Genomic DNA, 24,941 nt, shown 5'->3' with positions numbered 1-24,941 from the left:
CGAAAAAATCCAACTTTTTGCTGCTGTTTTGATGATTCTTCATCCAAAAACCCAGCAATTTGAAAACTCTTTTAAAAAAACCATCCACTTTAAAATTTTATTTTGAAAACTCTTTTCAAAAACACCAAATTTTAAAGATTTACCATTGAAACTCTTTCAATTTTCTATCCGATTAAGTCTAAATCTAATTTAAACTAATCAATTTCATGTCTAAATCCCTATTTAAACATAAAATCATCTAATCAATCAAGCTCGAATCTAATTCGACTAGTCAGAGATAGTTTCATGCAACCGGCTCGTGATGCCACTGTAGGGTTTTGTGTATCCTATACACTACCTAGTGTTGTAAGCGGAATCTCAAACATCTCATGTTTAACACTAGATTGCCCAGGATCGTCATGCATAAACTAATCAATGAACTAGAGAGGGATAAATACCTTAACGCGTTTTTCCCTCGAACCATTCCAATCGCATGCAAAGATCGAGAGCTCCAACTGTAGCTCCTCTACTTGAGACACCGAGTGAATAGACTTGATCTCCCTTCCTTTCAGACTGCTAGGACTTAGTAGAAGGTTGAGAAGAACTCTTCTTCTTGACTAGATTGATAGAATGGGAACTTTCTCTCTATATTCCTCTCTCTCCAATAGCTGTATATTCAGAGAGAGAGAGAGCTGTATATTTTTCCTTAGAGAAAAATCCACACCTTTTATGTTCTCAACTGACCCAATATATAGACAAACCCTAATTAGAATCTCATTCAGATTAGGTTTTCTATTTTCTGGGTCACAGAAAAGATAATTACCAAAATACCCTTTTTGGGGTATTTTGATAATCCCCTTAAGTGTGGCCGGCCAGGGCAGCCCACTATGGGCCTTATGTGGCCGGCCCACTTACTCTGGTCGGCCATCTCATGGCCGGCCCAAAGAGCCTTCCTTCTATCTTGTCCCGAATCTCCATTCGGACCCTTTCGGCCTTTCCAGTTGAATCCCATCCAACTTTAGCCAGTTCCCGTCTAGTCAAATCTCTCCGATCAAGTTACCACTCTTATGTGTAACCCGTTGTAAGATCCGGTCTATGTTAGCCGCGAATCAACTCCTTGATCCGCTGATCGTAGTTGGCTTCTAGCAAAGCATTACGACCCCTAATTGGACCGGACTGGATGATCTTTACGTGTGGTCATCGTTATCCTAACTGACAAATTGATCGCATTGCCACCTTGGTCGAAGGACACTCCTTCGGAAGGACATCTCCTTCAGACCGAACGGATAAATCTTTCAAGTATTACCTGGATCAACATAGCTCCACACTTGGATGCCAATCCAACAAGCTTACTCAGACTAGCTTACCACAAGCTCTCAGCCTGACTCTACTTGCCATCTTGGTACCCTTCATACCAAGCATGCTGTCCACTCAAAGGACTCTGTGTATATCGTGCCAAACATAGCTGCCCTACTCAACTTTGCACCAAAGCTTGCATACGACAACCAATGCCTATCCTGGCCCCATTCTAGCACATGTCCTTCCTCTCAATGACTCCAACATACGATGTACCCAATGCGCACCAAATCGTACTGAGCATTGCACCAAGCTCGCACACGACTCACTGTGCCATTCTCGGTTCCATCTCAACTCGCATATGTCCTTCTTGCTCAAAGGAACATAGGACCCAAAGATAGCTACCACCGTAGCTTCCGTGCACATGGCCTATTCCTTCCATCGGAACTCTCGTCGCCTTATGCACCATGCATCCCTTGACAAAGGTCCCATTCCGCACAATAGCTTCAGAGACCATACCATCTCGAATGCATCTCACTCTGAAAGCCTTCTCGTGGAAACCATGCTCTCGACGTAGCTCTTCATACACACTACAACATACCACATGCCACAGTGCAAGAATCACCAAGCTCTTCGTCCTACTCTTGGAGCATAGATACCATCTATAACTGAATCAGAGAATCATCCCTTGAACCTGCCATTCAGGCTCTGGAAGTACACCCCCTCGCATACCACATGCTCTGAGGTATATATCATCTTGTTTGCCCTTACAAGCTTCCCAACATATATCCATTCGCCACCACATAGGCTCTTGGAACATATCTCGTAAGCTTCTAAGCTCTGAATCCAACTATCACTGGGATCAGAACACCATCCATTAGCTTGCTCTTCAAGCTCTGATACCAATTGTCACGGCCTTTTTGTCCCGTTAGGTCGACCCGGCATATTATGCTCAAAGACACAGGTCGATAGTGCGGAATATCAAATCCTAACGTGTCGTGCGGCGTCATGTACTCCCTCCTAGTACATAACTAGCCTTCCCGAACATATTCGGAGCATCTCGACTATCAAGTCACCTTGGTTCCCAACCAATAATGCGGCATGACACCAACGTGTCCCAACCTACGAGCATAGCTCGAGCCGTCCCGTATAACGCTTCCTTGAGTCATAGACTCTCGCCCACTATAAAGGATACCAACATATGTGCGGAGCACACCAAGCCGCATATGCGGATCTTGCCATCTAGTCTCAAGCATCCGGCACCTTATATCTCGGCTTACCATCCGGACATTGGGCATAGGAGCATCCATCTCCAATAAGCTACCTAATGCCCAACATACCACATCAAGGTTTGGCCCCTTGAATAGCTCAATCCTCCTTATGGAATATGCTAACACGACGCACGCCTCGCCATGGCATGAGAACATGTAACACGCCTTCCAAAGGAACCCGCAGTAATCTATCTCCAGGTACTGTCCCAAGCCATCTCCTATGACAAGGGAACCCATGCAATATGCTTCTCTCACATATGCTAGGCCGGCCCCATGGGTTGCGCCATGAGGAAGCTCACTTTCGTGCCCAAAGGCTAGGATGGACGAGCGCCCCATCCACGAGGTCTTGACATATGCAGGATGCATATGAGGAAGGGAGACCACCCCCTCCTAAGGTGCAAACTTCTTGTTTTGCCTATTTCCACAAGGAAACATCAATCCTTTTAACCAGGCATACTCTTGTCCAAATGACCCTTTATACCCCTGTCAAAGTCTTGAATGCCCCGGACGCCCCCGTGCATGGCCTAAGAAGCTTCTGGCCCTATACGACCCCGTGCTCGGCCCTCCGACCTATGTGCTCATGCGTGCCATCCTAGCACTACGTCACACCATATGCATACTCCAAGAATATGGTCGTGACACTAGGACTAAATAACTTAATTCCAATTCGAAAAGGAAACATACCCACCCCAATTTCTTATTTTATTTAACCTAAAAGCCAAACCTAACCATACTCAATAACTCTCTCTCTCTCTTTAACGTCTCAAGGTACTCTCTCATTCTCTCTCATCTTTCTTTCTCTCACATATTTGTTTAAATTCTGGTATGTTTAATTTGTTTGTTTGTCTTTGTCTAAACTTTTCTATTTTAGGTCTCAAATGTTTGCGAAACTCAAAGTTTTAAAAGTGATTCTAGTAAGTGACATAAGAAAAGCGATTGAAGTGCTTGATTTTATTAGTTTTAATTCTAGAGAATTAAAATTTTCAAATGCTTGCATCTCTTACAGGATTTTATTAACTATACCGGTTACAGTAGCCTCTGTCGAGATAAGTTTTCTAAGCTAAAGTTGATCAAGTCTTACCTTCGCTCCACCATGTCACAGGAGAGATTGAACGGGTTATCTATGTTATCAATTGAACAAGATATGAAAGAAGAAGTGGGCTATGAACGCATAATTAGTAATTTGACATCTCAAAAGGCGAGAAAAATATTTTCGAAGCATATTTAGCTCATTTCGATACATAAATTGGATGCGATTTTTAGAAAGCATATAGTTCATTTTTATGCTTTTTACTTAGATTTTAGCACCAATTTAAATTGTTACGGTAATTTTTTTTATAGTGTACAAGGGCCCCAAAACTTTACTTCGCTTTAGGCCCCCATATTACTTGGGCCGTCCCTGAATAGTAATAACAAACTCAAGGGGTGGTTTGTGGTTCCCATTCTCGTGAATGACTTGTTTAAATATTTATGGACAAAATTATCCTTAGTAAATATTAGAATGACTATTATTAAAATCGTCAATATAATATCACAATTGAAAAACCTGGGGTTTCAGCTATAGCCACCACCATAACATCTCTTTTTTTTTTCTCTCTCACGTTTTTCTCTCTCTCGTTTTTTCTTCTCTCTCTTTTCGTTTTTTATATGTTTGGGCATAGGGGGATTTTGGTGGAGTGAATAAATGCTACTGATTAAGATATATATGACAAAGTTGACATGTAATTTTAAGTAAAAGGATATAACAAAGTTTTTACAAAAATTTACATTCTTATTCTTGTACAAACCAAACACCAAGTTAGAAATCAAATTCCTATTCCTGGTCAAACTAAAATAATCAAATTTCTATTCCTGGGAATCACAATCCATTTTCGCGCACCAAACATACCTAAAAGATGAAAAGTCCCTAGAGAGGAGGTTTCTCGGCTAGTATTCGTCGAAGTTGAGAGAAAGAGAGAGGGTTTTCACATGATCGACAAATGTAAATTCTGGTGGATTTCTAGCAGGTACAGAGTACAGATAGAATCACAGACATAGATGTAGGATTTTACACCTATCGAACTTACCAGTCCGTTAGCCGTAAAGTCTCGTTGGCAGAAAGCTCTTGGTGACAACGGTAGCTCATCGTGGGTGGTTATTCGAAACCATAGGCATGATGCTACCAAGGTGAATTAGAATAAATCGATCTGACACTATCGATGGGTGGGGGTTACACCTACAAGACTTGTATTCTGGTAGGAACTTCTACTGAGAGGTTTCTCTAGGGTATAGCCCGTGCCTTCGGCTATTAGCCCGTGCCTTCGGCTATTAGCCCGGGCGCCTTTAAATAATTTCTAACTTTTTTTTTTTGTTGAACAAAATAATTTCTAACTTGGTGGCTGACAAATGAAGGCAGCATTGAATTTAATACATCTCTTCACCACCCAATCCTTAATTCTTCCTAACCAGTTTCGAGTGACAGTGAGAACCTGCACACTAAACCTTCACTTTTTTCCACCTTCGCGATGCAGATGATGCTTCTCCAACCCTCACCTACTGGTTTATCAACCAGACCTTCAATGGTGATGGTGCAACCACCTTCTCACCTCCCTCGATTCCCCAACACCCTTAACACCAACAACAACAACCTCTCTTCCAATCGTCATCATCTTCCCTTACCCTTCTCTTCTCTTTCCCCTAAACCCCGCACCTCACTTTCTCTCTCTTCCCTATCTCTCTTTCATAAAAGAGGATCTACTACCCTCACCACTGCTGCTGCTGCATCAACTCCCCCAGTCTCTTACGGCGACGAATCTGAGAAGGCAAAGCTCGCCCAGGTTCAATTCTCTCTTTATCTCTCTACCCATTTCTCTTTTTCTCTTTAAAAATTAATTATATGACTTTAATTCTATGAATCCATGATGGGTAAGTTGTTTTGTTCAATGGGTAGTAGGTTGCCAAGAGACTAGAGAAGACTTCAAGATATTTCAAGAAATTGGGGAGTTTTGGGTTTTGGGGTCAATTAGTTTGTACAATTGTTTCAGCTGTGATACTATCATTTTCGATTGTTGTTACTGGGAAGATAACATCTCCAGTTACATTCTATGCTACTGCTGGTGGAATTGCAGCTGCTTTCATTTCTGTATTTTGGTCATTTGGTTATATTCGTCTCTCAGATAGACTTCGAAGAACGGCTAACGATCCTGCCAAGGTAAAATTCTTTCTTCGCAGTTTGTTCTTGATGCTTCAATCTTGTTGAATTGAGTTTGAACCAAAAACTTATCCAATTAGGATTTGAGATTAGATAGTACTGTAGTACATGATAATGTTTCCAACTTACCCTCGTATAGGGAGGAGTTACATTGGTATCTGGTTCGAAATTTTAACTCCGATGGAGAAGCTCAATTCTGCTCTTCTTCACCAAACTTGGGCATTGTTGGTTGTTATCCTGGTATAATAGTGCATTTCTAACTTCGTATAAGAAATACTCGTCTTAGTGAATAATCAATTGTTGTTGTTCTAGATGTTATTATTCTTAAAATCATAGGATTGATGGGACATATAACGTAAGATTGATTCATACTTGCATACGGATCGACTCGTTTTGTGAACTAAATGACCTTGAAATTCTTATTGATTTCTCTGCTCCAATAGTCAAGGATATCGGATTGTCTTATACTACGTAAAGTGAACTCGGAAACACTAGGTCTGTGCTGTCGAAAGAACATCATTCTAGATTATCGTATGTTTTGAGTTATGTATTGTCAAATATGTGGGAATAGTCCCACATGGACAAAAAGGAATTTCATGAGCAAGAATACAACATCTAGTTCTCTCCACTACTTGCCAATTTGTTTTCAGTTTGATGCCTAACCGGAAGGTGTGGTAGGGGTTGATAACACAAAATGGGTTGTATTTATGTTTTTTCAGGCTCCTCCTCGAGCAGAAGTGGTGAAAAGTTTGAAGAATGGTATAGTTGTAAACCTTCTAGGAATGGGTGCTGCTATTCTTGGAATGCAAGCTACAGTTGGATTATTGGTTGCGAAGGCCCTTACGACCTCAGCTAACCCTTACTATCAGGGTATTAGTGCTGGTACCAGTCCTGTCCTAGCTTTGGATGTATTCTTGGTGCAGGTAAGTAACATATTTTTTCTGAACTCGCCTCTTTCTTTTATGTTTTTTGTCTTTAGAAGATGGAGATACAGCTAGTATAAAAAATGGAACACTCAAACAAGGGTTGTAGGAATTTAATGTCTATATGACACTGAATACTGCACCGTTTTACATTGCTATGGTTTAATAGAAATTTATGGTCGCCGCAGTTACACTCTAGTTTCGTACAATCTTGGGTTATTGTAGTTCAGTATCAATTCAGTCAATCGGACTCATTTAACTAGCAAATTCTGAAGATATTCACTAAGATGTTTAGAGACTACTTAGTGTGTACTGTAGAATCTTAATTTTAGAGACTAAATAAGAAGTAGAAAAACATAGTCCACACTACATCAGTTGATTCTTTTTCGTTTATATCTAGAGTTCATCAGAGGAACTTTTGTGCAACAATGTCGTATATTGTTTTTTTAGTAAGGTTAGAAACGGTTTGTATGTACTATGTAATACAAATTGCAGATTGTTTTAAGCATCGACTAGTTTTCGAACAACAATCTTTCCGTCTCTAGCCAGACCGGGTGTTTGTTTTCTTCTTGTTGCTTGCCCTGACAATATCAAGATACTGAAGCTAAAACAGCTAAAGAAATAAAGAATAGAGTTCGATTTTAATTTGTGTTTGTTGTGTGTTTGTGCAGGCCTCAGCCAACACTATACTTTCTCATTTCTTGGGGCTTCTATTCTCATTGGAGCTACTGCGCTCAGTTACAATTTCACCTTCTGAAGGCGTTCCTGTCCCCAAGTTTGCATAGGCTTTTCATGTTTACTCATCGATAAGAGATCGTTTTGGGTTGGTACATTCTGCTGGAGCTGGATCCACTTGAAAGAGTAAAGCTGAGAGGCTTTATTTGAGAATATACTGTATTCGGCTTAATTGCTTCCATTGTATATTTTGCTAGAATAACAAGGATGACTTGATTTTTTTTTTTTTTCTGCATAAGATGGGAATCCTTAGACAGATTGACTTTTTTAAACCAGAAATTCCATCAGATCATTACCTCTCTCTCTCTCTCTCCCTCCGGTCATTACTCTCAAGTCATGAAATAAAGGGGATAAAAACGAAAAGAAGGATCGAAAAAAGCACTACAAACATGACATCGTAAAAAAAGATTGAACTTTAGTGGAACTCATACACAACCAGTTACTTCCTTTCTCTGACTAACTCGATCACACCAAAAATCAGAAAGATAGTTTACATGCCAATAAAACGTCCAAGTATGTGGATGTCAAGAATTGTTATAGACTTTCAGAGATTCATCTTCCTTATAGAGAAATCTTTAACCAACTGCTAGCGAACAGAAGTATCCTACTCATTGCGTGGAATTGTTGATGGTAATGAGTTGATGGTAGTGAGTTCTCCAGTTTCACGATAACCTGAAATGGTTTTATGTATGTGAATCATCTGTCAGGGTTCAAATTTAAATAAATTTGCTGTGCTGTGGTAATTGAAATTTACACGTAACTTTTACCCAGTAAAAACACCAAATAGGTGAGACAGTAGAGAGAGAGAAACCACACCATCAAATGCTAGGGATGAAATTCATACTACAACTAGACAAAGTGTTCAAGTTTTGCAGATTTCAAAGTGCTTGTTGGCATTATGATCAAACAACAAAAACACATAAAATCATGTAGTAGACCATCAACTAATTGGAAACGTGTGAAAACCTATTCTGGTTGGGTGGTAATATACTAATGTGGGTGCCTCTCTAGTCCACACTACGAGAGCACTGTCCAACTCTTGATCTTGGAGGTATTTATAATACTTTGAACTTACTGAACACGTCGGTGTCATAGGACTTGTAGGAATACTTGTAACCACGGGTAACTTCAGGAGTTCGACAAAAGGGGCATAGCACACTAACTGCATTGATAGGAATGACTATTCGCAGTTTCTAAAGAAACTAATCGACTTTTTGTCTATTTGAAGAACGTCGAGGAGGAATATCGTGTATGAAGAAACTCAAAATCGTAGCCACTAATTCAAATATAACATTTTACTCATATCCTTGAGATATTTGCCGATCATGACATATGGATCAGAGCTTGACAAAGATAGTCATCTATTTCTCAAAATATTCAATATTTACTCGTCTCGTGTGGGTTCTTTAACTCAAGGTTTTATCCAATGACTGATTCCGTATTAAGTTCCTCTATTATTACAACTACATTTTTCGCTGGTACGTTCATGTAATTCTTGGGCATATAAACAGGACAAGGTTTTTAACCAGAAAAAAACAGGACAAGGTTGTAAGTCATCTATGTATAAGCATCTGAATGTAAACCTACCCAAGATACTGCACTAGGTTCATCAAGAAAAAATAAGGGGTGGCACAAGAACTTACAGTCAATCTATTGAATCTTCTTTTCCTTCCTTGGGTCCTTACTCATCTTGCTTAGGATGCTCTCGTCAATTTTCCTATACTGTGTTGCAAGCACTTTATGTGTTACGTTCAGCTTGTCATCAATATGATCTTGGTATTTGTGGTATAAAGGAGGAAGCATAAGAGAGACAAGTACCACTGCACCAAATATAAAAAGGAAATAAATCAATAAAATGATACGTACGTATCCATATCTGTAGGGCATTCACTTGGAAACGGCAGAGATATATCTCTTCCCAAAACTCACCAATGTAGATAAGAGTGATAAAGTTGAAATGACTTCCAATATAAGAAACAATCCCCAACCCTAATATCACCTATAAGAAAACACCCACAAGATCAACTAAACACATCTCTGGTGAATATGAGTATGAATATGCATATCAATCAAACATTCAAATCCATTTTAGAGTATTGCATCAAACCTGCAACAGAAGTTTCACATCTCCCTTGAGAGTGATGTCATGACCAACAGCCAATACGCGATTAATCCATACGACAAATGTACACGTAACCTTTTCGACAAAAGCATCAGAGACTTGAAGATCAGGAAGGGGAGGAAGAGGTCTGAAATCACAATAGAAATAATGGGTTTAACCTAATTACCACTTCAATTAATACATCTACAAATAAAATTGAACATGGAGAATCACATTTTAATGAAGATGATAATGATGATTAAACAAGTAGTATTTAACAAATTACAGGTAAAGAAAGAAGGCAATAAATACCTATTGAGAAGAGAAGCTGATTTTGCCCAAATGAACAAAATTGTAACGAGAAGAAGTAGAACATTAGCAACAAATGATAAGAAGCTATATCCACATCTTTCAAAAAGTAACCACATTGTACTTGCAGTAATCAGCACAAACCCTCCGATTTTCCATCTTTTCCATAATAGTACATCAGCAACTATCAAAATCGATAAAAACTAACAATTTCAGATCAAATTCCTCACCAATTACCAAAGAAACCTAAGAGAAAAATCAAACTAGAAATGAAAAAAACTCCAATAGTTGAACAAATTCAATGGCTAGAGATAGATTATATTCATCCAAAGAAAAGAAGTAATAACTTGCATAAATTTTAAAATTAGAGAGAAAGGGATGACCTGCGCCTCCGCCGAGAGATTGATGTACAGATCTGCGAGAAGTTGATGGAGGAACAGTAGAAGAATCTGGATTTGACGAAGCCAAATCCATGGCGATTAGGGTTTTTTTCTGTTCTTTTTAGCAGGAAAATGGAAAAGATTGGTAGTCTACGAGCGCGGAGAAGAGAGGAAGAGGTAGTGAGGGAAAATGACATACGTTGGCGGGGCAGGAGATTTTAAATGTCTTCGGAATTCGGTTTTCCTTGACTAATCTGTAATGGTTATGGTGTGTGAAAACTAGTAACATAACAGGTTTTGGTTTATTTTCAACCCGAAGCTATGCCTGGCACTTATCTCACGTCGAGTTCTGCTCAAAGTACGTAGTTAATCAAGATTTAGATACACTTATTCTCTTTCATTTTGCTTGGGCATATTTCCCGGTCGGGTTCGAGCTGGATAAGTGCCGAGAACAGAGACATTTTTCTTTTTATTTTTCCTCGTTAAAAATAAGTTTGGAATAATATCTTCATCTAAAGTATGAATTCTACAAAATCACATTATACATGTCTTAATGTAATTAATCTTTGGATAAGCAAGACTAACACATGATACCCCAAACTAACTAGTAAACCACATCTTGTTAGTTATACGGCTGTGTCCGACTGTACTATTGTAATCTCTAGACATGAAAGAAGCATTTGGTGTCAGTCCCTCTTACTCATTCTCACTTACCAAAAAAAAAAAAACTCAAATTGGTTAGAAGGTGGATCAAGAATTAAATAACAATCGTAATACAAGAAGGAAAAGAAGTTGGCAAATAGTTGTTTAAAAGGTTAATTACCAATGGCTATACACAGACATTTGATGGTTCATACATTGAAGTTGCAACATTGGATAAATTATGTAATTCTTCAACTCTTCATCTCTTTTGAACCCCAAAAAGTACAAGATCAAACCAATAGTTCCACTAACTTGGAGACTGTCCTAATAAGAGGATGGCGTTCATGAAACTTGGTGGTGCCAATATAACTTGTCATATAAAGGAGCCACACATTAAATATAAACATATTCTTGCAATTTGGCACAGCCCCTATACATTTAAGAGCACCACTAGGAGTACAAATACGTAACACAACTCAATTTTATTTCTACCCCACCACTTCTTTCTCACATCTTACTCTTTCATTTTGAGATATCTTAATTTTGACTTAGAATATATTATTTTGAAATATATCAGAAAACTAGTAACGCGTTTAATATTATAGACCACATTTTATTTGATGGTTGACACTTCATAACTTAACTCATGGGGAATATTAGACATTAAAAAGGAAACAATCTCGACCAAGTGCATAAACAGAAAAACAATTATGGTCCCATCTGAACAAGAGTTGATAGAGAAGAGAGAGAAGAAGAGAGTATCTCCTCCCATTCAGACACACAAGACGACACCTCCATATCGACCACTAACAACTCTCAAGTTATCCGCTGATCAATTATAATAGAGGGTGCCGCTTGGGGGAGTATTTAACTATATTTTGTTAGTAAAATGGTTCCATAATCCAATTTTTTTTATTAGATTGTTATATATATATATATATATGTACTGTGTACATCTGTAATGTCCCTAACTATGCTCCACGTAGGTAATCAAACAACAAACGGCCCAATATATTATAACCAAAGGCCAAAGTTTTTAGGGAGTTTTGGCCAAATTTCCCTTATACTAATCTTGTTTCTATAGACCAAATCTAGACATAACCATGATTGTAGTTGTCTTAATCTATATTTCTTTTGAACTAATGAGATTACATAAGTACATTAATTGAGTTGGATACATTCTACTGATATAATTTATTCATAAAACAAACATAAAGATTTTATTTATACACTAATAAAATAAAATTAACAAATTAATGATGAATTTTATCTCATCTTGTGACCTACAAATTTTTTGTAAAGTTGATGAACTTGCCAAATATTGTTGCCCTAGTTCTTGAATGGGCCAAGCATAATTTCTTCTTCACATTCTCAATGCATTTTACCTAAATAGCAAAAAAAACATTCCTAGATACATGATTTTGATGTGACCAAAGATTCATCAACCATATTCTGAAAAACAAGCAAATACATGAACCTAGACAGACAATAAGAAATTAACTTCCACATCTGTCCCACATAAATTTGATGGGGTAGTTAACCATCTATTGGGCTTTCAAGGAAGAAAAAAAAAACCATCTATTAAGAAAACCATAAATATTTTTCAACAAAAAAAAAGAAAACCATAAATATCACTTTCTAGTTTCTAATTTTGTTAAGCGGAAACTTGTAGGGTCTAGCCCTACCGCTAACTCGTTTAGTGCTAGAATCACCACTAATTTATACAACCGCCCACACGGATCAACCGATCAAGTCAAGAGATGATTAAAATCTTAATATAAAAATAATATTATATACTATATATATGTATAACTAGGGTATATCCCGTGCCCTAGGGCACGGACACTTGAGAGAGAGATTTTAATTAGTTATTATTTTATTGAGAGAGAGAGATTTTTATTAAATATTATTTTTTTGTATTATTTTCTCTTAAATTAGTAATTATTTTATTGAGAGACAGATATTTTAATTTCTTTTTTTAACCCTTGAAATTTATTTTGTTTCTTTTTTTCTTAAATTAGAATTTTTATTTCTAAGAAGGAAAGGATTATTGTTTTTTAAATAGGTAACTTTATTTCTACGAAGGACTATATTTTAAATTTTTTTTTTTGAAATTAGTTATTTTATTTCTAAGAAGGACTATATTATAAATGATGAAGGATTTCGAAACAATATGCACAATTAAATAAGGGTGTTTGTCCCAGTCATCGTTTTCCCTTCTGTTTTATATAATAGATGATTGAAATTTATTTTGTTTCTTTTTTTCTTAAATTAGTTATTTTATTTCTAAGAAGGAAAAGATTATTGTTTTTTAAATAGGTTATTTTATTTCTACGAAGAACTATATCTTAAATTTTGGGAAGGGCTTCTAGACAATATGCATAATTAAATAAGGATGTTTGTCCCAGTCATCGTTTTCCCTTCTGTTTTATATAATAGATTTAGGCCATTACATAACACTTTAAAATTATACTTTGTTGTTTAACGTGTCTTTAGGGTGTAAGGTTAATTAAGTTTATAATTAAAACATGTGATTGAAAATGTGATTTGTTTTATATAAATAAAAAGAAGAAAGATGTGGACATACATGATAATCCAAAACCTAAAAATTCTTCCAGTTGTAAGACTTTTTCTTAAAACCGAATAGGAAAAGTAAAATGATCCCACCAACTACTACTACATCTACATGTACATCATCATCTCAATGGTCAAAATCAATGTCTTCTTATATAAATAATTCATTACCACACAACCACAATATTTTCCTCCTGTGTTTCTTTTTCGTGTCTTATTATCAAGATTTTTATACCATATATTATTGCAAATGATGTTTTTTTGTTCACCCCAAAAAACATTTTTGTTTCTTAATCTATTTAGAATTGATAGTGGCGAATAATGATTTATAATGATTTTGATTTGAAACAATGTCAGTTTATATTACTTTCTTTTCTTTAAAATTATTGTGAGACAACTTGCTTTCTGTAGTAATGAAAGACAGAATTCAAAATTGACCTAATTTTTGTTTTGCTTTTGATATACTATATGAAAGGTGAGTTTACAGACCTTCCAAAAATTTGTCATACACCTGTTTCTCTACTAGTATCTTTTGTTGGATTCGGATTGACTATTGAGCAGTCAGAAGTTAGTCAGAATAGCACGAGTTCGTGTTGTCTAATTTAGGCCTAGTCTGAAGAGTCCGATCGGGCACCTTCAAACTGCCTTTACACGAGGCACTAAAGAGTAAGGGGTGCAATTTTGTCGAGTCGCGCCCTACCATATGGTGTTGGCAGTTGTGAACCAACTTGAGAAGGACTTATCATTGCACGACCTAAAATTAAAGTCAGAGATAGGGGAAAAAAAGGTTATGGTGGACGTTTTAATTGATTTCATCTGAGAACTCTGTAATATATTATTTTGTGATAAGGGATGCAGAAATTCAGAGATAGAGAAGAGACAAACTAATCTTGTAATGGAAGTAAAGGATGTGAAAAATGGAAAGAATAGATAGAAAAGGTAGAGATGTTGACTTAAACCATACACACAGAAATCTACTACTACAAATAATAGTAGAGAGAGAGAGAGAAGAGATAGCTATTCAACGGCTAATATCATCACACCCTTCATTTTCTTCTCTCTGCTTTTAGGTTTTGGTGTTTGTTAGTATTTATTAGTTTGTTGATGGTTAGTCTAAGTCAGTTAGGCTGGTTTGATGCATTACAATAGTAACAAACAAAATTCAACCCTCCTCTAGTCACTCTCACCATCTTCATTCTTCTAGGGTTAATCCAATGGCTATTTTGTTTGCGTTTAATTTGGTTCTTATTTGACTCACATTTTACCTATTGTTTGTACAATCTGACTAAAGTAGATTCATATAAAACTACAAAAGGTTTAAATAAGATGTAAATATTACAAAAATTCTATAATTTATGAACCAGAGCTTAAATTTAATTGTGTCCGTCTATAATTTTAAACATATATCCCCTTTTATATATCATAAATCTTGTGAAAGAACTCTGATTTATTTCACCAAAATTTAAATGCGTTTTGAAATAGTATTATTTTTATATAATAGAAAGTGTGTATTGTCCCGACCCAATAAATTAAAAAACAAGAATGTGGTCCTGACAAGGTGGACTTATTTTTCAAACTCACAAACCATTATTGAGCTCTCTTGTCTAAAGTATGTGATCAATGATAACTTATTTCTGTTTGTCACATACTCGATGACAGTCAAGTCTTTCTTTACCACACATGCCCCTAAACCACCGTGGCATTGTTGGAACATTTGGAGAAGAATTTTGCGCCTCACTACGGGATTACAAGAACTGGAGGTCGAACACATATACCGAGAGTCGAATAGAGCTGCAGATATGTTAGCTAATTGGAACACGACAAACACATATGAAGAACTCCACCAGACAAGTTTCACCGAGGAGTTACACGATATCCTTCGTGAGGATAAAGAAGGAAAATTGTATTTAAGAATTAAGTAGTCTCTTTTATTCTTATTTAATTGGGTCTGAGCCCTCTCTCAGTGTACCGTTTCAAAAAAATATGTTTTTTCTCTAGTTTTTCAAAATCGAACTATTATTTTCTTTTTCAGTAGTTCTATTCCAAGTCCTCCAGTAAATTTTTTTAGAGTTAGAATGTCAAAAACAAGTTCAACAAAAAAAAAAACAGAATGTCAAAAAACAACTAACATATCTTAGATGGCACCTTCCCGAAAGAAGATCAATACTTGAAGTTAAAAAGATCATTGCTCATAAGTTCTTTTTGTTGCAACATTGTTCTCATAGATTAGTGTGTCAAGGTCTTCAACAAAAAAAAAAAAGATTAGTGTGCAGGGCCGGCCCAGACATTTGGGAGGCCCCAAGCGAAAATTAAATTTGGGGCCCTAATATGGTGCATATTTGAAAAAATAAGTAAAATTCCAAATAACGCTATAAAGAGCCATAACGCTATAAAGAGCCGGCCCAAACATTTGGGAGGCCCCAAGCGAAAATTAAATTTAGGGCCCTAATATGGTGCATATTTGAAAAAATAAGTAAAATTCCAAATAACGCTATAAAGAGGAGTCGAACCCTTGACCTCTTCCATAAAGTCCATGCCCTTATCCACTAAGCTACAACTTAACTCATTTCTTAAATCTATTTGAAATATAATTATTATTTCAAAGTCAGTATACAAAATTCGAAACTTGAGGTCCTTCACTATGTTGGGGCCCAAAGCGACCGGTTTGGTTGCTTTGGGCCCGGGCCGCCCCTGTTAGTGTGTCAAGGAATTAGCCATGAAAATTTCATCATTGCATACTCAAGAAATTTATTTATTCCTACTTTTTATAAACCTACTATACAAATTAAAATTATTCGGATAAATTATTCGTATGTTTTGTGGTGCATTGATACTAGGTAACGAATTTTATTTATTCCTACTTCTTAAAATCCTACTATTCAGATAAATTATTCGTATATTTTGTAGTGCATTGCTTATGGAGTTCATCATTGTTTTGAACCAGGGCCGGCCTTGACTTTATGGTGGCCCGAAGCAAAATTCAAAAATGGGGCCCTCTGCGTTATACACGAATTAAATTTCCTCTCACGCTCTTCTCAACCTTACGTTCGACACTAAGCCCATCCTATAAAAATATGTTTGCTTTCGATCTTCCAAACTTCATTTCAAAATGCATATATAATGTCATTCCGGTAAATCTAATTTTGAATCAATTTATCACAATAGTTTGCCAACGAGGGGTTCACTTTTTGTGATGCTAAAACATGATCGGGGATATTTGGTCTATTATGTATTTTGTTTTCCAAACCCCTTGGTTTAAGCACCATAATATTAGGGCTTTATTTAACGACTTGAAGTAAAGAGGTAAATATAGTTCTCATACTGTAACATCATTGTGTATAAGACATTAGTTTTATGCTTTTCTGTCGGAGAGTTTTCGTATTTGGAAGTGTTGAAAATACCTAATTTATTGCAACTCTAATTTGACTGAACTTGAACATAACTAAAGTAATTTGAACACAACAAACAATGATCTAACCATCTAAACATGAAACTAAGTTTATTTTACTCTAACAATACATTATAAATGGAATTCAAATTATAATAACCTCAAACAATAAAAAATGATGAACATTAACAGAATTAATTTTAATTATAAAATATAAAAAAGAATAAAGCTAAATGTCTGTGAAAAGGTCATTTCATTTTATCCATTCAAACATTGATAGTGATATTGTAATACAGTACATAATGAAATAAATACCTATATATTAAAGGGGGGGAGGATGGCTGGGGTGAAAGCTAATGGCCTAGCAATAGGAATTAGAGGTAAAATCGGGTGGTGGGTGAGTATTGACTATAGAGTAGGGAGTAAGTAGGGAGTAAAAGGAGATATATTCAGATTTAGGGTTAAATTGTTGATAGTATAAAACTTTGGTGGGGCCACTCTTTTAAGACAATGAAACGGAATGAGAGGTACGCTGTACGCATTTGAATATGGGCTACCCTTACGTTAATTACTACTGGGCCTAAGATGCTCAACTACTAAAAATCCTATAGGCAACCCACACAAATGTGGCCCCCAAATATGGTGGCCCAAAGCGAGGCTTTGCTCGCTTTGGGCCAGGGCCGGGCCTGCATTGTTTTCGTAAATCTTAATATCTAATTTCCTCGACTTTTAGATATTTAGCTATATTTTAAGGAGTATGATTCTTTGTCTCATAATCTTTGATCTAGAATGTGGAAACGAACTTAGTAACCGCTCTAACTAAAAGTTGTTGACACTATTGTCATGTGTTTGTTGGGATTACCTTTGCAACTCACTTCTCGATTACATGTCTAATATTGACTCCTTTGCGTCTGAAATTGGTAATTTAACTCCACTAAATACATGTAAACGATGACTCCTTTCTCCCAAATAAAAGAGTCATCTAGGTACTAGACCAAACTAAAGATAAGCAAAAAAAGATTTTAAGACCACTTGAGATAAACTTTATGTGCAACTGGAGGCCTCTAAAGACTCAAAATGTCTTGGATCTTATTATAATGGTACTCGTTCATCATTTAATTCAATAATTTTGATTTATCTGTGTGTTATTATTTCGCAATGTATCAAACGTTGAGATTCTTGAAGGAGGATTGGGCTATAAGCAATTCTATGGGAACAGAGTGAGTGGAAGAACCGTGTTCGCGAAAAAAAATGGTATAATACCTTAATGTATTAACTACTTGAAATTGAATTCATGTTGGAACAACCTGTTCTTAACTGACTTAAAACATATTTGCCTCATGATAGCAAAAAAGAAACGTAGTGTTTTATAACCTTGCAACGTCCTCGACAATCTCGTAACAATTAGTTTTATCTTCCATGGCATAACCTCCCCATCCTTCGAGCAAGCTTTTATGATTGTCAATGCATCTCTGTCTAGTATGTACTCAAATTATAGCATAGGTCGAGCAAGTTGTACTGCCACTAAGCTGCAATAGCTTCGGTCTTCATTGCCGATGAAGATTTGAATTTCCTCATCAGAGCCATAACGAACTTACCTTCCTCATTTCTGCACACAACAGCTGCACCTCCTATATCATTCGAAAACGCCTCGTCGAAGTTGATTTTTAATAACTCGATGGCGGTAGTTTCTAGTATTGTACTTTTTTCTCCGCTTGTATATTCACCTAATATTCACTATTTACTCTCCCACCCCAGAAGTCTGCTTCCATGGAACCTCCACGATTTAGAATTTATACAAGCATTATCGACCACCCACAACAAATAAATGTGGACATAAACCATTGGGTTGGAGGACTATAAGCGGAGTACGGCAATTGCATACGGCGTACAATAGTGCCAATAAGAGGGCGGTGGCCCACAATAGTACGGGAATTTGGTACCCCCGAAATAGAAACGAATCCCAAAGAGATGTTGTCTTCTTGGAAAAAGCAGCCACTGACCCTTACTGGTATACAGCTGGCAATACCGCAGACGTGGCAGAAGAAATCGTACTCAAACGGGTTTGATTATTACTAAACGACAAAAGATAGTGGGCTCTACATGAACATACGTGGCAGACACAAGAAAGAGAAGGCAGGCATGATTGGTCCCACTCGCAACACGCTGTCAGGCACCTCCTTACCCAAGTTCCAAGAAATACCGTATCGGAAAATCATGACTGAAATATGTCTCGTCGTTTTCCACGTGCTTAGACTAATTTTAATTCGAAAATATAGGACCGTAGGTGTCTTGTACTGGTCCCAATATTTAGAGATCCCCTCTAATGAAATTGAAATTAGGATTTTTTATTTCAGGGGGCTAAACCGAAAAAAAAAATCCACTCTTGTTCAAAAATTAGTTGAAGGTCGAAATGCAGTTTTTTTTATTTCTCTCTTGTCCTTGGACGGGACATGCTAACGTTTTCCTGAAAAAAAAAACTAACAAGTAAATAAAATAATTTACCAGTGTACGAAAAATTCAAAATTTCGTTTGAAAATTTCAAATTTCAAATTCCCGCCCAGCAAAAGTGTTTAGTACAGGAAAAAAATTCCAGTAAATAAAATAATTTCCCGAAAAAATTTTGTTTTCCGGAATTTTTTCGGTGGCAGTTCCGTAAATTTCTGAACAGTACAGATTCTGATGGACGGGTTGTCAGATTCTTTTTCAGAAAAAAAAATCGTTTCCCGAGAAATTTCGATGGCCATTTTGTAATTTTTAATGGCAATTTTGTAATTTTCAATGGCATGAACGGTAAATACTTTATTTTCGAAGTGCCCTTTACGTAATTTTGAACCCCAAACTGACACATTTGGACCTCCCTTTCATTTTTAGGCAACCGTTGGTGGGATTTTCATTTTGGCCCCCTTTTGGACCAAGGGCCCAATCCCTCTTGAAATTAGAGCATTTGTTTTGAAAATAAGCTAAAACCTTAAAGTTTAAAATCCGACCAATTTATTATTATTTATGTCTTTAATAATTTTATTTCAATAAATATGCGTCAGTTTGGGGTTCAAAATTTGAATTGATTAAAGAGGTGGAGATTAATGGGTAAAATTTGAATTGATTTTTTTAACCAACAATTAATAACTCACTTGGTAAGACATGTACAAAAAATTTATAAAGGTCCCAGATTCGATTCTGAAGTGACTTGTTCGTTTATTAAAGGTATCAATAAAATAGTTTGATGTATTTTAGGCCTCTAGTTTTGATGAATTTTAAGCCCGCAATTTAGAATGTTTAAATTCAAACGGTTATTGTACTTATCATATTTAATGATATATGAATGCTATTGTAATGACTGTGTAGTCAAACATTCTAAAGAAAAAGAAAATTGAATTTTTGGGTTAATAATAGGTATACATTCAAAGTTAATCTTGTTTGACTATGTATTTATGCTTCGAAATATTTTTAGACGACCAAGAATCCATCATGTAAGTTAACTAGTTCATTCGTTTTTTTAGGTTAGAGTATTAAGTAATTTAGGTCCTCCTAAAAATCTTTCATCTTTGTAAGATTGGTACTGTAGTTCTTGCTAGTCAAACAAAACCTATTAGAACAACTAAAGTGGGATTCGTAATAACAGTGACATTTTATAGTTTAAATTGTGCTTGCACACTTAAAAGCTAAATTAACCCATTATGCTATATAAAGATGGTTGGTTTCTACATAAATTTTTGTCGTGTGGACATCAAAGTTAATATTTTGGGGATCGAGGTCGTATTCCATAGTATTCTTGGCAGCAGTGAACAATCTCCACAAAGAAACGACATTTTACACTGTGGGCATGTAAAACCCAATTACATCACCAGAAGCTCGTGATAAATGAGGTTAAACTTTTGCTCTGGAAAACACACTCTTTCATAGTTGTCCCCACGAACCGATTCCATGCCCGGACAGCCCTGACCCGGTGATGCATGATGGTCCTTTTGTCCTTACACGCCTTTTTGCACCCAGAATTTTTCGACGACTATGATCTACGTACGTCGTAATATTTTAGCATTTGATAGATCATAGATGTGATAAGCTCGATAACTGCTCACCCAAACATTAACAACAGCTGGCCTTCGAACCTGGGACCTTCAGGGATTTTTGGAATTTATGTCAACACCTTAGAACCACTTGGCCTACCAACTGTTGACCGAAAACTCTCTTTTGTGGGCGGTTGTCTAGTACTTTTTTACTCAAACCCAAACTTTTACTAAACCCAAATGTGACCACTATAAAATTCTTTATGATTTTGGTTTGAAACAAAAAATAATAGTATAGTTTTATGTTTCTAGTCGGTAACAAAATAAACTTTTGTGCCGGATTGTAAAACTCATGTAAATTAGATGTAAGATTATCTTTTTGATATCAACTTCAAGAGTGATTTTCTCAACAAAAAAGAAAAACTTCAAAAAGTGATTACATTACATTGCACGTATACATCATAAATTGAATAAATCGGATAATTTTCACGGTTAAAGACATCTTGAGTCCTAAACGTCATGTAAAAATTCATAAGCCCATTTTCTGGGGCCTAACATCCATTTTTTCTTACCTTCACGTTGTTGAACAGAAGTTTCAATTTTCTTTGATTTCGACTTCAACTGATATTCGAACCTAATACCTATATATTCCAGAGCAGATGAGCAACCACTATACCTGTAGATTCCTATGTCTAAATTAAAAATTAAAGAACTTTATATACCGCCACCAAAATTTGCTGCAAATGTAGAATACTATAATATTGTTGTAGTATATGGGAGAAAATAATTATACTTTGCATCGAACCAGACAATCACATACTCAAGTTTTATAAAAATTGCTTGGAATTTCTTTTTGTTGATGTTTATCTTATGTTTCCTAGTCAAAGGCTTCTTTAAAAAAAAAGTTAAGAATATCGACTGCTGGTTTTCTGGGTAGTAGGTTGATGTTCCAACAGAAATCTTAATAAAATTATAATAACGTAATAAAAAGTAAGTATAAAGATTACTTAATGAGGTTCACTAATTAATCTGTTATTAAATAAAGAAGATTATGAAAGTTGAAAATTAGTTTAGGAAGTTAATAAAAAAAAGAAGAGGGGATAGGGATGGATACCGGATAGTGTCGGTGAGTGAGAGGGGGCAGTTGAGGTACCTTTTCAAATTGGGCAGGTTTACAGGCTGGATTGATATGATTCCTTCCCTGTAAACATCTTCCACGTCGTTTTCTGTTTCATATTAATTTGTCGTTATCTGCCACATCACCACTTCCTTCCTATTCCTCCTATAGAGAGAGAGAGAGAGAGAGGGAGAGGGAGAGGGAGAGGGAGAGGGAGAGGGAGAGAGATTATCACCTTACCAAATGCTCTCCAGGCTGTCTTTTAGTCAAACTATCTCATCCCCTTTTCTCTCTCCCTCCCTCTTAATCATTTCAATTTCTCTTTATCATGTTAATAAGCTTAACAGTTCTTTTCAGATCTTTCTTTTTCTATCTGGGTCTGACTCATCTATCTGACTCATCTAGAGTTTTGGCATTTAGATTTCTAAATAATACTTGTTTTTCTTTTTGTCCAGCAACATTTGATTACCTAAACCGTGGACTCCATATATATTTCACCATCGAGGAGGCGTAGTTCGAATCTTCACGTTGTTAAAGAACTGAGTTCTAATAAAACTAATCTAATCTAACATAGGAGAAAAAGTGGGATGTTCTTTTTAAGAGGTTAAACACTTTCTTTTCCTGTAAAGAATTTTAAGACGGTGAAACCTAGAAATAACAAAATGGGCAATAGTTACTAGCATTCCAGAAGGCTCCTTTGCATCACCCCATAACAAATATCTAAGAAGACTTTTTTTTTCCTTCCTACACACAACCTGTTCACCTCATTGGCATTTATTACTTTCTTATAATCCAAAAATTAGAAGGTGGATGTGTTAATAGATTGCTCTAATTTTTGATTTTTTTTGGAAATTAACTGCAATCAACAACGATAGTCATTACATTTGACATTGATACATCAAAGATGCGATAAGCTCGATAACCGCCCATTCAAACTCTTACAAGACCGGGCCTCCAACCCAACTAAACAACGACCTAAATCTCAACTAAATTATTTACACACTAACAATCCCAATTCAAATAACCAAAGATTACACCTTCTCTGTATTCGAACGTCGAATCTGGGACCTCTAGTACTTTCTGGAGTATATGTCAACACCTTAGAACCACTTGGGCTACCAACTGTTGACCTAATTTCTGGATTATTGAACTTGGGGTTATTAAGGCATAAATAATGTAAATGGACTTTAGGTCATAGTTAGTTGGACTTTAGACCATAGTTCAGATGGACTTTAGGCCTGCTCTTGTTTGATTTGGCAGCTACCGTGCTTATCACATCATTGATATATCAACGCCTTTGGTTATTTGCTAAAACCCAAAGATTATTGAAAGCAGTCTTCTAGCTATTCACAGCCGTTGGATTTGAAACTGTCATGCTTTTAGCAAAGAAAGATGACTAGATAAAACTGAATGCCTATTTAAGCGACGTCTGTCAACGGACAACTGAATGTACACGCAACCGCCTGCCTGGAAGAAGCGGTGGTACCAACTTGTTATTGCCGGTAATTAATACCGTTTCAACCGGTGACTCACATTCAGTCCTTTAAATACAATCCAACTTCTTATTCTGTTTCTCTTCATATAAGCAAGCAAAAGAAAAGAGCGATACGGCAATCCTTTCACCTTCATCTTCAAGCTTCCTATTTTTAGAAATTTAGGGTTAGGGTTTTGAACGAATCAGTGAGGTCTATCTATCTCTCTAGAATGGCTTTACCTTCATCTGTATCTAGAAAAGATCAAGATCGGATTAAAGGACCATGGAGTCCAGAAGAAGATGATTCACTACAGAGATTAGTAGAGAAACATGGAGCGAGGAACTGGTCATTGATTAGTAAATCAATACCAGGAAGATCCGGCAAGTCTTGCCGATTAAGGTGGTGTAATCAGTTATCTCCTCAGGTAGAACATCGAGCTTTCACTATTGAAGAAGATGAAACGATCATGAGAGCTCATGCTAAGTTTGGTAATAAATGGGCAACAATCGCTCGTCTTCTATGTGGTAGAACTGATAACGCCATTAAAAATCACTGGAATTCAACATTGAAAAGGAAGTGTTGTTCAATGACTGGAAGTGGATGTAGTGGTGGTGGTGGTGGTGATGGTGAAGATCAAGAACAGAGTTTGAAGAGAACGAAGAGTTTAGATGATGATGGGAATTTATCAGGAGGATTTAATCATCTTAGTCCTGGAAGTCCTTCTGGATCTGATTTAAGTGATTCTAGCGTTCCAATATTATCATCATCTTGTCATCTTTATAGACCTGTTGCTAGAACTGGTGGGATTTTACCTCTTCCACAATTTGAAGTTTCATCTATTAATCATCATCTTGATCCACCTACTTCATTGACTCTCTCTCTACCTGGATCGGATTCTACTGATACATATCCAATTACTTCATCATCTTCTTCTTCATCCAAACATGCAGCAGCACTAAACCCTAGTCAATTGAAACACATCCAATCTATTCAACCACTTCCTAATTTAACTCCAACATTTGTTCATGGAAGGCAGTTTCCTGCAATTGGATTGAAACCCACAACAGAGGAAGTAGTTGGAAAATCATATGCCCCATTTAGTTCTGAGTTTTTGTCTGTGATGCAAGAGATGATCAAGAAAGAAGTGAGGAATTATATGTTAGGGTTAGAACAGAATGGGATGTGCTTTCAAGGTGGTGATAATGGTGGGATAAGAAATGTTGGGGTGAAGAGAATTGGAGTTGGCAAAATTGAATGAAATTTTAATCAAGAAGAGAAGATTGAGTCATTGAAGAAGAGAAAAAGAAGAGGGAAAGACATCTTTTCAGAAAATATTTGATAATTTTTGTAATATACATGAAAATAAAAATTAAGAAAAAAAAAGAGGAAATTTAGGGTTAGGAAGATTGATCTTATGTCAAGAAGATCAAACTAGTTTTTAGAAGTTCAGTTCATGTTTAAAACACCTTCAAGCAAAAGATGATAACTTTTGAAATTTAAGTGTCAAAATTAGCTTTGTAAGGTTAATAATTAATCAAAATCAGTTCATAA

At 36.3% G+C, this 24,941-nt stretch overlaps 3 protein-coding genes across 3 annotated transcripts; 2 read left to right on the top strand and 1 right to left on the bottom strand.

Annotated features, from left to right (window-relative positions):
• The first annotated feature begins 4,623 nt into the window (after positions 1–4,623).
• Positions 4,624–7,695, top strand: TIC21 (translocon at inner membrane of chloroplasts 21). Its single transcript, XM_086634718.1, has 4 exons — positions 4,624–5,362; positions 5,479–5,736; positions 6,456–6,659; positions 7,331–7,695. Exons 1-4 carry the CDS (start codon positions 5,051–5,053, stop codon positions 7,442–7,444), a joined length of 888 nt encoding a protein of 295 aa, XP_086490844.1. The 5' UTR covers positions 4,624–5,050; the 3' UTR covers positions 7,445–7,695.
• Positions 7,696–7,765: 70 nt separating this feature from the next.
• On the bottom strand, positions 7,766–10,643 carry LOC147544976 (reticulon-like protein B10). Its single transcript, XM_086634719.1, has 6 exons — positions 10,188–10,643; positions 9,808–9,988; positions 9,502–9,643; positions 9,324–9,393; positions 9,038–9,214; positions 7,766–8,066 (listed from the first exon to the last, which is right to left on the bottom strand). The coding sequence occupies exons 1-5, from the start codon at positions 10,276–10,278 to the stop codon at positions 9,045–9,047; spliced, it is 654 nt and encodes a 217-aa protein (XP_086490845.1). The 5' UTR covers positions 10,279–10,643; the 3' UTR covers positions 7,766–8,066; positions 9,038–9,044.
• A 12,976-nt stretch (positions 10,644–23,619) lies between these two features.
• LOC147544975 (transcription factor MYB44-like) lies at positions 23,620–24,885 on the top strand. Its single transcript, XM_086634936.1, has one exon. It carries the CDS (start codon positions 23,620–23,622, stop codon positions 24,646–24,648), a length of 1,029 nt encoding a protein of 342 aa, XP_086491062.1. The 3' UTR covers positions 24,649–24,885.
• Positions 24,886–24,941: the final 56 nt, after the last annotated feature.

This window comes from Eschscholzia californica, unplaced genomic scaffold (genome assembly GCF_041429995.1).
Source record: "Eschscholzia californica isolate CP2 unplaced genomic scaffold, dmEscCali1.0.p SCAF_4, whole genome shotgun sequence".
NCBI classification, from domain to species: domain Eukaryota; kingdom Viridiplantae; phylum Streptophyta; class Magnoliopsida; order Ranunculales; family Papaveraceae; genus Eschscholzia; species Eschscholzia californica.
This window is presented reverse-complemented; position numbering and strand designations above follow the sequence as displayed.